This window comes from Bos grunniens, chromosome 17 (assembly GCF_055505025.1).
Source record: "Bos grunniens cultivar Pamir isolate PY7600 chromosome 17, Bosgru_T2T1.0, whole genome shotgun sequence".
Classification (NCBI taxonomy): domain Eukaryota; kingdom Metazoa; phylum Chordata; class Mammalia; order Artiodactyla; family Bovidae; genus Bos; species Bos grunniens.
Window position 1 is genome coordinate 53,770,026 of NC_141181.1, and position 14,897 is coordinate 53,784,922.

Here is a 14,897-nt window from a genome sequence, read left to right on the forward strand (position 1 = left end):
TATTTGTTAATCAGACTACTAAAGAACTTAAAGATGAAACTGAATATATTCCAATTCTAAATGCAGTTTACAAGGCTTAAAAGGAGATAATAACAAAATTTGTGAGACCAAACACTAATCAGAGCCCCTCTTATAGGCAATTGCAAAAACATGCTAGATTTTCAGAGTTAGGATTCAGGTGAACTGATATCTCAAAAGAAGAAATACGGTTTATCACTTTAATAAATGAATATTAATTTTAACACCAAATATCCTTTCTGGGTTCGCCAAGTCATCATTTGCAATATCATAAAACTCATTATCGATGAATCATTTGCATTGTTAACCAGAGACACACTTTACTTCACAGTTAAAGAAAAAAAATTACTACAGAGTCACCCCCAGTCTAATGGGGGAGACAGTTCTATAAGCAAATAAAAAGCAAAGGACAAACACAGTTTGAAAGGAGGCCAGCTCTGCCTGGGCCAGGGGAGCTGTCGGCAAAGGGTCGAGAAAAGAGACACGAGAGAGAGGCCTGCCCTTCCTGCCTCAGGCGGCTGTGTCATTACTCGCAGCTGAAAAGCATGTCATTGCTACAGATAACCGCTAGGCACACAGACGGGGATCGTGGCAGAAGTGTTTGCGTGGCTAGTGCGTGAGATGCGAATCCCCTGCAGCAGGGGCTGAACTGGCAATGAGCAGTCCCTGGTGGGTTCTCAGCAGGGGAGCAACACAATCGGATTTTGCATTTGGCTCAAAGATCAAGCTCAAAATGCTGTGGAGAGGGACTGCCTTGGTGATAGTGGTTAAGACTCTGCACTTCCAAAGCAGGGAGTGATCCCTGGTCAGGGAACTAAGATCCCACATGTCACATGGCCAAAAAAATAAATTAAAAAAGATCTTAAAAAAAAAAAGTTGTGGAGGAAAACCATATGATGCTGTTGGCCACACATGTGTATTTAATACAACAGCAAATATTCTGGAACGAAATGCTCCAAATTGACTAGAAGACTAGGATTGGAAATGGTGGCCAAAGGAGACTAGCTTCCAATTAAAATGTATTAAAGCAGTTTAAAAAAATCAACAGATGCGTGGATAAACAGAATGTATATTCATGCAATGGAATCTTAAACAGATATAAAAAGGAATGGAATACTGATTCATGCTACAACATGGAAGAATTTGGAAAATATTATGCTAAGTGAAAGAAGCCAGACACAAAAGCCACATATTGTATGACTCCATTGACATGAGATGTCCAGAACAGGCAAATCTACAAAGATAGAAAGTAGATGAGAGGCTACCAGAGGTTGAGGGGAGGGAGAGTGAGGAGTTCATTACTTCAGGTTTTCTGGTTGGGCGATGCAAGTGTTCTGCAAATGGTGGTGATGATTGCTTAACATTGTGAATGTAATTAATGCCAGGAAATTGTATGTGTAAAAGTAGTTCAGGAGCTTCTCTGGTGGTCCAGTGGTTAAGATTCCATGCTTCCACTGCAGGGGGCGAGGGTGTGATTCGTGGTTGGAGAAGTTCCACATGCCGCGCAGTGTGGCCAAAAATAAATAACTAAAAGAAAAAGTAGTTCGGTGCCATGAAGGGTGGGTTGAAGAGCAAAACTGCAGGTGGGGCAGGAGAGATCCAACAGGAGGCTATTGCAGTGGCTCAAGCAGGAGAGGAAGGGCAGAGGCAGCGGTTATCTGGGGGCAAAGGCACTGGACTTTTGGACAGTTTGGCAGGGGAGGCCCATGGGACCAGCAGGTGGAACCCCCTCCAGCAGTGCCCCCTCAGCAAACACAGCAAACACTGAGAGTAAGATGGTCTGGCTTCAAGCGCTGGGTGTGCTCCTGCCCGGCTGGAGAACATCACCAACAGCACCTGCATCCCCTCATGCCGCAGCTAAGGAACGGCCAGAGGAGGATAAGGCTGAGAAGAATCTGAGCGGGAACAGACAGCACGGGGTGGAGAACCAGGGGCACATGGTGTCAGAGGAGCCAAGGGGAGTGAAGGGTGTTGGAAGCCACTGGGCGGCCAAGCGAGGTAAGGACTGCGGCTAGCTAACACAGCCCTGTGGATGCCACGGGCCACCCGGAGGAGGGAAGTTCCTGTGTCCAGAAATTCAATGTAACTTCTTCCTAACCTTCCTCTCCACCTGGACTCGTCCAACCCACCTCACCTCTCCCCACCCCACCCCCCACACCCAGTCAAGCCCTTACAATCTTGTGGATGAAACTGACACTGCCCTCTGTCTCTAGGACCAGGAATTACAAAAGGACACACATCTGCGAGCATCTGCCCTGGGCTGGGGACTGTGCTCTGGATCTTCATAACAATCTCGTAAGGTGAGTAGCGTAGGTCAGATGGTGCGCCCCTCAAAATTCACTCCACCCAGAACCTCAGAATGTGACCTTACATGGAATCAGAGTCTCTGCAGGTCTAATTAGTTAAGATGAGGTCATACTGGCTTAGGGAGGACCCTAAACCCAACGACTGGTGTCTTTAGAGGAGAAAATACCTTACAGAAAGATATGGAGGGGAAAACACCACGTGAAGCAGAGGCTGGAGGGACATATCTACAGGTCAAGGGCCACCAAGGATGCCAGTGACTACTTGAAGTCAGGAGGGGAGCATGGGACAGATTCTCTCTCAGGGCCCCGAGGAGCTCCCTGCAGACACCCTGACTTCAGATGTCTGGCCTTGAGAACAATGAGAGAAAAATTTCTGTAATTTATGCCACCTAGTTGGGGGGTAATTTTTTTGTATATATATTTATTTATTTTACTGTGCTGAATCTTTTAGCTGCAGCATGTGGGATCTAGTTCCCTGACCAGGAATCAAATCCCAGGCCCCCCGCATTGGGAGCACAGAGTCTTAGTCACTGGATCACCAGGAAAGTCCCTGGAGGTAGTTCCTTACAGCATCCCAGGGAAACAAAGACGGTATGATTAGCATTTTTTTTTTTTTGCAGATGGTGAAAGTCACACAACTTCTCTGTGTCCCCCAGCTGGGTGAGTGTGAGTTGGCCTCCCCTCAGGCCAGTGTGCCTGGTAGCGTCAGTTGCTCAGTCGTGTCCCCAACTCTTTGCGACCCCATGGACTGTAGCCCGCCAGCTTATCCATGGAATTCTCCAGGCAAGAATACTGGAGTGGATAGCCATTCCCTTCTCCAGAGGGTCTTTCCAACCGAGGGATCGGACCCAGGTCTCCTGCATTGCAGGCAGATTCTTTACCATCTAAGCAACAAGGTTTCTGGCTTAAAGAGCCAAGAATTGTCCATGGGAAATTCACCAAAGTCATGTCACTCCCATGGGCCTTGAGGCAGGAAGACAAGCTCTCCTGGGACCCTTGCACCTTGCCCTACATTCCAGCACCAGCTTCTGTATCCCCAGACCAGCATGCCCCATTTTTTGTGGGTTACAGCAGCCCATTACTGTACATAAATGAGGAGGAGGTGACTCTGGCATGCCTACCCTGTGAAAGAGTCCCATATGATGATCAGGCAGTCAGGCCCTTTGTCGGCCGTGGCAACCCAGCGTCTGTCTTCGCTGATGCAGAGGCAGGAAATGACGTTGGGGTGGCCCTGTGGACATGGAGAGAAGATGCTCTGAGACATGGAGGGTGCGGCCCAGCCCTGGTACCAGCAGGAAAGGCGGGACCCCAGAGAGAGACGTTAGCTCCCTGTCCAGTCTCCACCTCTGAACATCCAACTCCTGCCCACTTTCCCAGTGTTACTCTACAGCCAGAGGTTTTCAAACTTTCCCTTGAAACGCTTGTGGGAGGGACTTCCCTGATGGTCCAGGAGCTGGACCATCTAATCCCCTTCTAATTCCGGGGATGTGGGTTCCATCCCTGGTCAAGGAGCTAAGATCCTACATGCCTCAGGGCTAAGAAACCAAAACATAAAACAGAAGCAATATTGCAACAAATTCAACAAAGACTTTTAAAATGGCCCACATTAAAAGTAAAAAAAAAGTATTAAAAAAAAACAAAACACTCACAGGACAAGCTACACGCCCCACAAGAACAGTGGCTTCCTAGGGGTCGAGGTATGTACCTGACTCTGAACCCTGGTTGAGAATAAATGTCTGGGTCCTCCCAGGTCCCACCTCCTTGGACCCCCCTGCTGGCCTCATCTCCCTTAAAACTGCTCACTCGGGTCCCTGAGCAGCTCTGGAGCCAAAGCCTCCTTGCTGGCCTCTGCTTTCACTTGTATCCTCCTACAATCCTCCCCACACAAAAAGGAATCTTCTGGAAACACAAACGAGAGATGGCAGCCAGGAAACAATCCCTATTGCCCTCTTTCCATGTCACCCCCTCGCTCACTCTGGCCTCTTCTCTGGGCCCTACACAAAAGGCCTGAAAATCTGGAGCTCTCTCTGTCGGGGATGCTCTTCCTCGCAAAACTGCCCCTTGTTGGCTCATGCTCAGCCTTCGGGTCTCAGCAAAAATAGCACTTTTCCATTCCCTGCCTACCAGTTCAGAGGAAGTCTTCTCAGACCTTGATTTTTCTCCTTTAGAGCAATTTCACATACCCATTCCAGCGATTATTATAATCTTTATTTTTATGCAATTTTATTTTTTATGTATTTCTTTGCCTGTGCCAGGTCTCTAGTTGCCGCTCGTGGGACCCTAGGTCTTCAGGGTGGTATGCTGGACCTTTTAGTTGTGGCATGGGAACTCTTAGTTGCAGCACACAGGATCTTCAGTTGTGGCATGCGGGAACTAATTCCCTGACCAGGGATCGAACCCAGGCCCCCAGCTTTGGGAGCACAAGAGTCTTAGCCACCAGACCACCAGGGGAAGTCCCTAATCTTTAGTTATATATTTATGTGTTCACTTGGTTAATGTCTGCCTCTCCATGGTGGGGGGAACTAGGTCTGTTTTGTTCATGACCTCATTTGAAACGTAGTGGTTATGACAAATACATATGGAAATGAATGAATGGCCAAGGCCCCGCCCAGCCATCCCCTCTGGGGAGGCTGGACGCCTGCCTGGCTGCTCCCTGCTTCTCAGCCCATCTGCCCCTCCTCCACATCCCTACCATCACACTGTCCCTTCTCCCTCTGCTGCGCTCGGCGCTGCACATTCAACTAAGCGCCAAGAAGGGCGTGCTGACTGTGTGTATTTCAGGACTTCTAGGAAGCAAATTCCTGAAGTTACACCCACGTGTCTTGGATCCCTGGCAGGATGCTGAGTACTGGCTGACCTCTTGGAAGAATACCTGGTGAAGCTTCTAGGCATTGACTGAGGAAGGTCCTTATTAAAATATAGGTCAACTGAAAGGGGTGAAGTGGAACTGTTTACCAGGTTAACTAGTAGAAATTCAGACACTGGAAAAACATTTGGACAGGTAAATGAAAACGAAAGGGGTAAAAAAAAAACATCCGGAACAGAGGAAGCAGAGCAGTGTGGGGACAGAAGGTGTGTGGGGCATTTAAGGAGGCACTTAGGGGGTGTAAATAAAAACAGATGCTGGAGGGAGGACAGGGAGGAGGACAACTGACCTACTTAATACTTTCAAGTTAGGAGACCTGAGCCTAAAACCCAGCTTCACCACCTGCTAGAGCAGCCTTGGGCCAGTCAGCTAAATTGACCTAAGCCTCAGTTTCCTCTCCTGTGAAATGGGGATATTAACACCCACTTTTCAACATGAGTAGGAGGATCAAAGCCCTGAGAGCCCTGGAAAGGAGGCTAAGGATTAACGAGGTCTGAATCCCCGCTGAAGAGCTTCCCTTTGCGTTCATCATTGTCCCGTGGAGACAACATGGTCTCTCCTGACCCCATTTTTACAGAAATGTAAAAAAATACAGATGCTTTAGACTCTAGTTACTATAAAATTAAAGTCAACTGCTATTTGTAAATTGATTCTGATTAGAATCAGAAAGACAACAAACAGCAAAAGTTGTTTGCAAACAGAATTCGCTCTGATTCAGAAGGGAGGAAGGAACACGTGACTGAGATAGAATGAGGTTGGTCTTAGAAATAAAAAACAAAGTGCTGCATTCAAGTTAACGACAACCTCTTTCACCAGAAGAGGGGCCTCCAAACCTGAAGATGGTACTGGTTATTCTTGAGGACGTTGTAGATGACCCCAGTGTGACCACTGGCGTAGAGAAGGACTCTCTGGTTTTCTCGAAGGTAGTAAACAGGAAGGGAACTGTTCCACCCGAATGACCAGGTCATGGTCTGTAAGACAAAGGTAAACCAGCAGGACACTATGGTGTGTGAGCCCAGAGCTGGGCTGCAGGGCGATCCTAGCACGAGTCCTGGAGGAAAAGGGTTCACATTGTTAGGGGAAGCACACTGATTGAAACCGCCCACCCTGGCCAGGCACCATAGTAACCATCTGCATGAGTTGTTTTATGACAGGAGATCCTGATAAGGAATACAGAACTAATAAGCCACCACCAACCGGAAGAGTTCGGGAAAGGTCTAAAGGAGACACCGCGTGTCCGTCCACTTCCCAGAATCCCTCTCGCTAGCATCCATCTTGGCTGAGCGATGCGTGCACCACCAGGAAAGACTGAATTAGAGTGATTGGCCAAAGACCACCTGGAAACTAATCCCATCACCATAAAACCTGAGACTGCGAGCCACGCAGCAGAGCAGTTCTCCTGGGTTCCCTTACCCTACTGCTCTCCACCCAGGTGCCCTTTCCCAATAAAATCTCTTGCTTTGTCAGCACATGTGTCCCCTCGGACAATTCATTTCCGAGTGTTAGACAAGAGCCCAGTTTCAGGCCCTGGAAAGGGTTCCCCTTCCTGCAACAACATCATCAGCCAATAAAGAGACACCACCTTGGGACTTTCCTGGGGGTTCAGTGGCTAAGAATACACCTTTCAACACAGGCTATGTGGGTTCTATCCCAGGTCCAAGAACTAAGATCCCGTGTGCGTGGGGCAACTAAGCCCTCAGGCTGCAACTCAGATCCAAAACTGCCAAAAATATAAAACTGCCATCAAATAACAATTTTTTTAAAGAGAGAAACATCACCTTGAGAAGTCAAGAACATGCTACTACGTGGATGACCCCTAAGAATGTGATGCTAAGTGAAAGCAGTCAGATGCGAAGGACCACATAGTGTATGACCCCATCTATATGGAAATGTCCAGAATAGGCAAATCCATAGAGATGGAAAGTAGGTCAATGGTTTCCAGGGGCTGGGGGAGGAAGTGGGGAGTGACTGCTTACTGTGTATGGGTTCCTTTTGGGGTGACAGAAATGTTCTGAAATTAGATAGTGGCAAACGTTGCATAACCTTGTGAATGGGCTAAGAAACCAAACAATTGTACTTTCTTTTTTTTTTTGGCTGCATCAGTTCTAAGTTGCGGCATGCAGGGATCTTCGTTGGGTCATGAAGGATCATTCATTGCAGCACACAAACTCTCTAGTTGTAGCAATGAGGACCTAGCTGCTCTGAGACATGTGGGATCCTAGTTCCCCAACCAGGGATTAAAACCCGTGACCCCTGCATTGGCAGGTGGATTCTTAACTACCGGATCACCAGGGAAGACCCAATTGTACATTTTAAAAGGGTAAATTTTCATAGACATAGAAAACAAACTTATGGTTACACGAGGGGAAAGTGGGTTGGGAAGGAGGGATAAACTAGGAATTTGAGATTAAAATATACACACTACTATATATAAAACAGATAACTAACAAGGACCTACTGTATAGCACAGGGAACTATGCTCAATATCTTATAATAATCTATAAGGGAAAAGAATCTGAAAAAGATATACACACACACACATATATATACATACAAATATATATTATATATAACTGAATCACTTTGCTGTACACCTGAAACTAACATTGCAAATCAATTGCATTTCAACAAAAATAACTTTAAAAATTAAAAAAACTTAAAGGGTACACTTTACAGGGATGCGAAGAAACTGGGACCTTTATGCATCATGGGTGGGAGTGTGAAACGGTGAAGCTGTTGTGGAAAACAGTGTGGAAATTCCACAAAAAAACTGAAAATACAATCCCCATGTGATCCAGCCATTACACTTCTGGGTAGATTCCCAAAAGAACATCAATCAGAGTCTCAAAAAGATACGTGTACACCCATGTTCAGAGCGGCACGTTTTGCAATAGTCAAAAGGCAGAGGCAACCCCAGGGTCCATGGACATATGAACGGATAAACAATGTGTGAATATTATTCAGCCTCCAAAGGGACAGAGATTCTGACACATGCTCCAACATGGATGAGCCTTCAGGACATAATGTAAGTAAAATATGCCAGTCACAGAAAGACAAATATGAACTGAATGGTTCCACTTGTCTGAGGTACCGAGAATAGTCAAATTCATAGAGACAGAAAGTAGAAGGATGTTGGCAGGAACTGGGTGGGGGGTGGGGAGTTGGCAGCTGTAGGTACAGCGTGTGTTTCACTAGATGAAGAGAGTTATGGGGATGGCGATGATGACAGTTCCACAACTCTATGAATGTATTTACTGGGTTGGCCAAAAAGTTCTGTTGGGTTTTTCCATAACAGCTTATGAGGTTTTCCCTGGTGGCTCAGTTGGTAAACAATTCACCTGCAATGCAGGAGACCCACGTTCGATCCCTGGGTCAGGAAGATCCCCTGGAGGAGGAAATGGCAACCCACTGCAGTATTCTAGCCTGGAAAACCCCATGAACAGAAGAACCTGTGGGCTACAGTCCATGGGGTCACAAAGAGTCAGACACGACAGCAACTAAACCACCGCCACCTAACATGGTTTTTCCTTACAGAAAAACTAGAACAAACTTTTTGGCCAACCTAACAAAATCATTTTACATGTAAAAATGGTTATGATGATAAGTTTTATATTATGTACCTTTTAACACAATCTGATTAAAACTATGTATTTATTTATTTGGCTGCACCAGGTCTTAGCTGCAGCACGTGGTATCTTTAGTTGTGGCATGAGAACTCAGTTGTGACATGTGGGAACTAGCTCCCCAACTAGGAATAGAACTCGGGCCCCCTGCATTGGGAGTCTTAGCCACTGGCCCACCAGGGAAGTACCTTACCATAATCTTTTAAGAAACAGTTAAGAGGGTGGATTTTATGGTATGTGATTGATAATAACTCCATTTAGAAAGAAAAGCAAAGATGCAAGGGGCTTACACAGGTATGTTTACTGTGTAAGAATTCAGTGAGTTCTACACTTGTGTGTGCACTTTCTCTTTGTATATTTCAATAAAAATGTTTCCTTTAAAAATAAGGGAAAGCCTTCAACAGTAAATAGAAACAACTTCCTATTTACCTACTCCCCAGAACCTAGAACCCAGTTCAGTAATCAGTCATAAAGTGAGCACTGACTGTTGTGAAATTCAATTTACTGAGAGTATGTAGAATGGATAAGTTATAATAAAGTCACTAAGTAACTTCTTAAGAAAGGCAATTATTTAGCCTGAGTATTTGTTCCTTATTCATGATTCTCCCTGGAAGGACAAAGTATTCAATATAAAGAGATAAAATCCCCTTAGGAGGATTAAAAACCCCATGTTTCTAGTAACAAGTAAAATAAAACAAAGTTAAAATTTCCTGAAATGAAAAATAACAGGTACTATAAATCTGACTATTGTTTTCAATTCAATAGCAGTTTGTTTATGTATATTTTTGTTTTCAATGTCTCTTACAAAAATTACAGATCAACTGTGGTACATTCATACAATGGAGTATCATTCAGTGATAAAAAATAAATGAGGGGGGATTTCCCTGGTGGTCTAGTAGTTAAGACTTCACCTTCCAATACAGTGGGTGTGGGTTTGATCCCTGGACCCTCATGGCCAAAAAACCAAAACGCAAAACAGAAACAATACTGTAACAAACTCAGTAAAGACTTTAAAAATGGTTCACATCAAAAAAAAAAAAGAAATCGATGAAGGAATTCTCTGGCAGTCCAATGGTTAGGACTTCCCACTCTCGCTGCCAAGGGCCCAGGTTTGATCCTTGGTCAGGGAACGAGGATCCCACAAGCCACAAGACATGGTTAAAAAATTAAATAAAATTAAAATTTTAAAAATTAAAAAGAAATTGGCTAATAAGCCAGAAAAGACACAGAGGAAACTTAAAGGCATGCTAACTAAGTGAAAGAAGCCAATCTGAAAAGGCTATATGGTGTATGAGTCCAACTACATGACATTCTGGAAAAGGCAAAACTATGGAGACAATTTGAAGAAATTAATGGTTGCCAGTGGCTGGGGTGCTAGGGGAGAGGGGGAGATGAACAGGTGGGACACAGGAGATTTTTAGGGCAGTGAGACTACTCTGCATGAAACAGCAGTGGTAGATATGTACCATTACGTATTTGTCAAAGCCAGAGACTACACAGCACACAGTGAACCCAAAGGTACACTATGGACTTCAGGCAATACTTACGCTTCCCTATTGGCTCATCCACTGTGACAGGCGCACCGCACAAATGCAAGAATAACAGAGGAGACCGGGGTGGGGAGAAGGCACAGGGACTACACGGGATTCTCTGTTTTTCACTCCATTTTTCTATAACCTAAAACTGCCACCCCCCCCCCCATACAGTCTATTTTAAAAATTAACCAAGGCTGATGTGGTAGAGTGTTTAAAATAATGGTTATGTAATTAGTTACCAAAAATCAGTGAATTATATTGGAGCACAGAGATGAAGTCTGGTGTATTTCCTTTCTGATATTTGAATGATACTTAAGGTTAAATGATGGACCATATATTTCTCCCAGGACAGACAGAGTGGGCAACGTGGCCAATTTCTCTCCTACACACTTCATTCTCCATTGTCTCCTCATTCCATCTGCTCATTTGCTGTAACTTATATTTAGATCTTTTATTGCATGGGTGTGAGTGGTAGAATTATGGAATCATAATTGTCTCAAGCTGCACCTTTTAGGAATGGAAATATTCCATATCTAGCTGGATCTTTTTTAAAATTAATTTATTTGGCTGTGCTGGGTCTTAGTTGCAGCACACAGGATCTTCACTGTAGCCTGTGGGGTCTAGTTCCCTGACCAGGGATCAAACCAGCGACCCCTGCATTGGGAGTGTGGAATCTTAACCACTGGACCATCAGGGAAGTCCCCCCTAGCTGCTTCTTAAAAGCTGATTTCTTCATGTGAGAGGGTTCTTTTGGAAACCTAGTAATTCTAAAAGGCCTTATAGTCATCCTGGAAATTTATGTTCCAATTTAACAAATTAGTTATAAAAAGAACACATTCTTAACTAGACTCCTGCCTCCAGGTAAAACAACTCTTCCAAGATCAAAACTAGATGGACCTCACTCAGTAGTCACAGAACTTCCTTGAGCAGCCTTACCATTAACCAAAATCACACAGGACTCATACTCATTGCGTTTTGCACTAGTTTTGACGTTTATGATAGATGATCATGGGGACAGTCACCTCTCATATTAATCTTCTAAAACGTGGTGATCTGGAAAACAAAACTTGATTGTCAAAGCCAGATTTCACTATATTCGATAGTCATATGATTCCTTCTCATAAACTCATGATACTTAGTATTTTGGGTGGAGATGGTATCCACAGCTATGCCTATTTACCAATGAGCATTTCAACTTATGACAGGCCTCTGGGATAAGGCAGGGGACCCCAAAGGAAAATGAGGGTGCTGTGGCACACAGATGGAGAAGTATACGCACTGAAGAGTTAGGGGAGACACACTGACTGAAGCCACCCACCCTGGCCAGGCAGCATAAGCAACCACTGCATGAATTATTTCACAACAGGAGGTCCCAATAAGGAACACGACCCTCCTTGCTGGCATCCATCTTGGCTGAGCAAGTGCCATCAGGAAGGACCCTGATTGGCCAGAGACAACCTGAACACTAATTCCACCACCATAAAACCTGAGACTGCGACCCATTGGCACAGCAGTTGTCCTGGGTTCTCTTACCCTCCTGCTCTCCACCTGGGCCCCCTTCCCAATAAAGCCTCTTGCTTTGTCAGCACGTGCACCTCCTCAGACAATTCATTTCCGAGTGTTAGACAAGAGCCCACTTTCGAGCCCTGGAGGAGGCCCCACTGCCTGCAACAGAAGCACCTTTGGTGAGAGCAAGAAATTAGAAACAGCGTAAATGGCCATCAACAGGGAAATAGCTGAATTTAAAATGAGGAAGTGGATACACATGCACTGATACAAAAAAAATCCTCTAAGAGATACTAAGTGCAAAAACATTTTACAGAGATGCAGAATATCTCACTGGTAAAAACAAAAACTGAAACACAAACGTGTGTGTGTGTGTGTGTGTGTACACTGTACACGTGTGCGCACGCGTTTCTGTGTGTATAGATACATATTTGTATATGTACCAGAAAAAGTCTGGAAAGATACATGGTTATACCAAACTGCAACAGTAATCATCTCAGGAAAATGGTTTTGGGTGAGAGTGTGTTAAAGAATAGGAATCTTCACCTTTTTTAAAGAAAAAAGAAATAAAGGGTGAATTTTTTTTTAAGAAAGATAAATACAGACTACTTATTTATTTATTTGGCTGCACCAGGTCTTAGTTGTGGCACACAAGATCTTTGAGCTTAGGATCTTCAGTTGCAGCATGTGGGATCTAGTTCCCTGACCAGGGATCGAACCCAGACACCTTGAATTAGGAGCACAAAGTCTTAGCCACTGAACCTCTGTGTGTGTGTGTGTGTGTGTGTGTGTGTATATATATATATATATAAAATTTTAATAAAGAGCACTTATTCATTTTAACAAAAAGAAGAAACAATAAAAGCAAAAGGAAAGGAAAAAGAAAGCGCCCTCAGAGAGCTAAGCAAACTTGCAAAGGGGGACAGCCTCTGCAAGTCTGGTTCCACAGCAAGCCCAAGGCTAACAGGGGCCCAGACCTGCATGGTGGCTTTTGTCAAGTCCAGGGAGCGGGGGCCCTGGCACAAAGATCACTTGCTCTCATCAGTGATATCACCTGATTTCTGGTTAGTCGGCTAAATAAGACCAATGTCCTCATGGGCTCTAAAAAACTCAAAGTTATTCTTTCTTTCAGACCAAGCAACTGCAAGCTTGAAGCTTTAACTCCACTGCTCAAAGCCAGCCACATCTACAGAAAGGAGGCTGTCAATTTCTCCGCACTTCCCCTCGGCATCCTTCCATTACCACCACCACCACCACCCATTCATCATCTGGTTGTTAACACTTGTCAAGTGCTCACTCTGTGTTAGGAACTGCATTAAGTATACACACTCCATCACTTACAAATCTTCCAAAGGCACGGATCTACAGTGGAGAGGCAGGGGGAGGATGAATCCCAGAAAACAATTTTCAGAAAGTAGCAGATGGAGGAAGAAGGGGGAAAAGAAACCTCCTCTTCCTTCTCTTGGCAAATGATAATATTTTTATTCCTCGCAGATGGCGCCTCCCTGCAATGCTGTCAGTGGCAGCAAAGGCAGACTCCATTGGATCGAATGGTGCTTTTCCTGGTGGCTTTCACTTCTTCCAGACCTTTCGCTTATTGATCCATCTTGGGGTGGCTAGTTTTTAGGAAACTGCCATGGTTTGGGGAGCTGCTAAAAGGATCAAGCCAGTTACAGGAGAAGAGGTGAGGAGAGGAGGAGAAAAAGAAGAATTGGTGGCTGGATGAGAAGTACTAGAATATCAAAGAGAGAGAGTGGGAAGGGAGAGAAACAGAGAGAGGGGAGAGGAGAGAGGGGAGAGAGAGATTTTGAGTCTCCCGCAAGAAAACGACACCCTGGGCTTCCCTGGCGGTCCAGTGGTTAAGATTGCGTGCTTCCACTGCAGAGGGCATGGGTTCCATCCCTGGTCGAGGAACTCCCCACATGCCTCAAGGTGTGCCCCCCCCAAAAAAAAGAAAGAAAGAAAGAAAATAACACCCTATGCAACAGACAAACCGCTTGGGGAATTTCTTTGCCTGCAGAACAGCACCGCTATTGAATCCAGATGCAGCGCATTCTGTCACACACGTCCAGCCAGAGCTCTGAACCGAACTTTAAAAAGACCAAGTCTATGATTAGCTTAAAATGGATCTTTCTGGTGGCATTTTTTCCATAGGCAAAATACTCTCAAAGCACTGGGGGCCATTTGGCAGCTTGGATGGGAGGAGGGTTTGAGGAAGAATGGATACACGCATGTGTATGGCTGAGTCCCTTCGCTGTCCACCTGAAACTTTCACCACATTGTTAATCAGCTATACCCCAATACAAAAATAAAAAGTTTTAAAAAGTAAACACATAAATGGACGCCACACTTACCAAGGGGTACATGTTGGCACTCTCCCTCCTTTGGAACAAAATGTCCTCAGTGGCAGTGGAGACCAGCGATGCCTTGGTGATCCTTGCTTTGGGCTGTGACTCTTTTTCGCTTTTCTTGCTGATATATGATACACTCTTTTCTTTTCTCCTTTCCCTCTTTTCCTGCTCCAAGTCTCCCCTTTCTGGTTCCAAGTCTCTCCCTTCTTCTTCTTCCAATTCATCTTGGGGCCTCTGGTCGAGCTCGCCTGAAGGCTGCCTTTCCGGGAAACTAATCAGTGGTTCCCCAGAAGTGGTTACATCCAAATCCAGAAACTCTAATTGTGAGCCAGGGCTTCTTGGAAGCTCGAACGTTTCCAAAAACTCTGATTGTAATGAAAGCTTTGACTCGCTACCACTTTTCTTTAAAAAAAAAGAAATAAAAAGGAGACTGTGATGCCAAATCCAGTACACGCCGCTACTCGCCCTCATTTAGTCTCCTTTCTTTTCCTAATCAGCAGCCAGTCTTAGTGTTAGCCTCACATCAGAACTATGAACTGCTTTAAAAGAGAGCCTGGGATGTTTTGTATTCAAATAACAGGAATCGTGGGTGTGTCAAATTTATTCTCAGCTTACTAGCAGACCCACAACAGCAAAATGATTCTTCTAAGTGGCCTCCAAAACCACCACAAAGTCACAGAGAGTCACTTCTC

At 44.9% G+C, this 14,897-nt stretch overlaps 1 protein-coding gene and 1 long non-coding RNA gene across 12 annotated transcripts in view; one reads left to right on the plus strand and one right to left on the minus strand.

The window, feature by feature from the left end:
- The window catches only part of CFAP251 (cilia and flagella associated protein 251), a 74,060-nt gene that overhangs the window by 56,833 nt on the left and 2,330 nt on the right, over window positions 1-14,897 (minus strand). For 9 of the 11 annotated variants that reach the window (XR_015144466.1, XR_015144467.1, XR_015144465.1 and 6 more), the window contains exons 3-5: window positions 14,209-14,607; window positions 6,024-6,161; window positions 3,446-3,555 (exon numbers count right to left, since the gene is read on the minus strand). Coding sequence is in view for 8 of the 11 variants with exons in the window: in XM_086347586.1 (XP_086203712.1) it covers window positions 3,446-3,555; window positions 6,024-6,161; window positions 14,209-14,607 (647 nt within the window). In the remaining 3 variants the exon portion in view is untranslated. The remainder of the gene's footprint in view (window positions 1-3,445; window positions 3,556-6,023; window positions 6,162-14,208; window positions 14,608-14,897) is intronic. The other 2 variants (XM_086347589.1, XM_086347590.1) reach the window with 1 other exon arrangement.
- Window positions 1,890-5,244, plus strand: LOC147355397 (uncharacterized). Its single transcript, XR_015144468.1, has 4 exons — window positions 1,890-2,016; window positions 2,232-2,318; window positions 2,945-2,984; window positions 5,106-5,244. It is a non-coding gene; the product is annotated as an uncharacterized LOC147355397 (long non-coding RNA).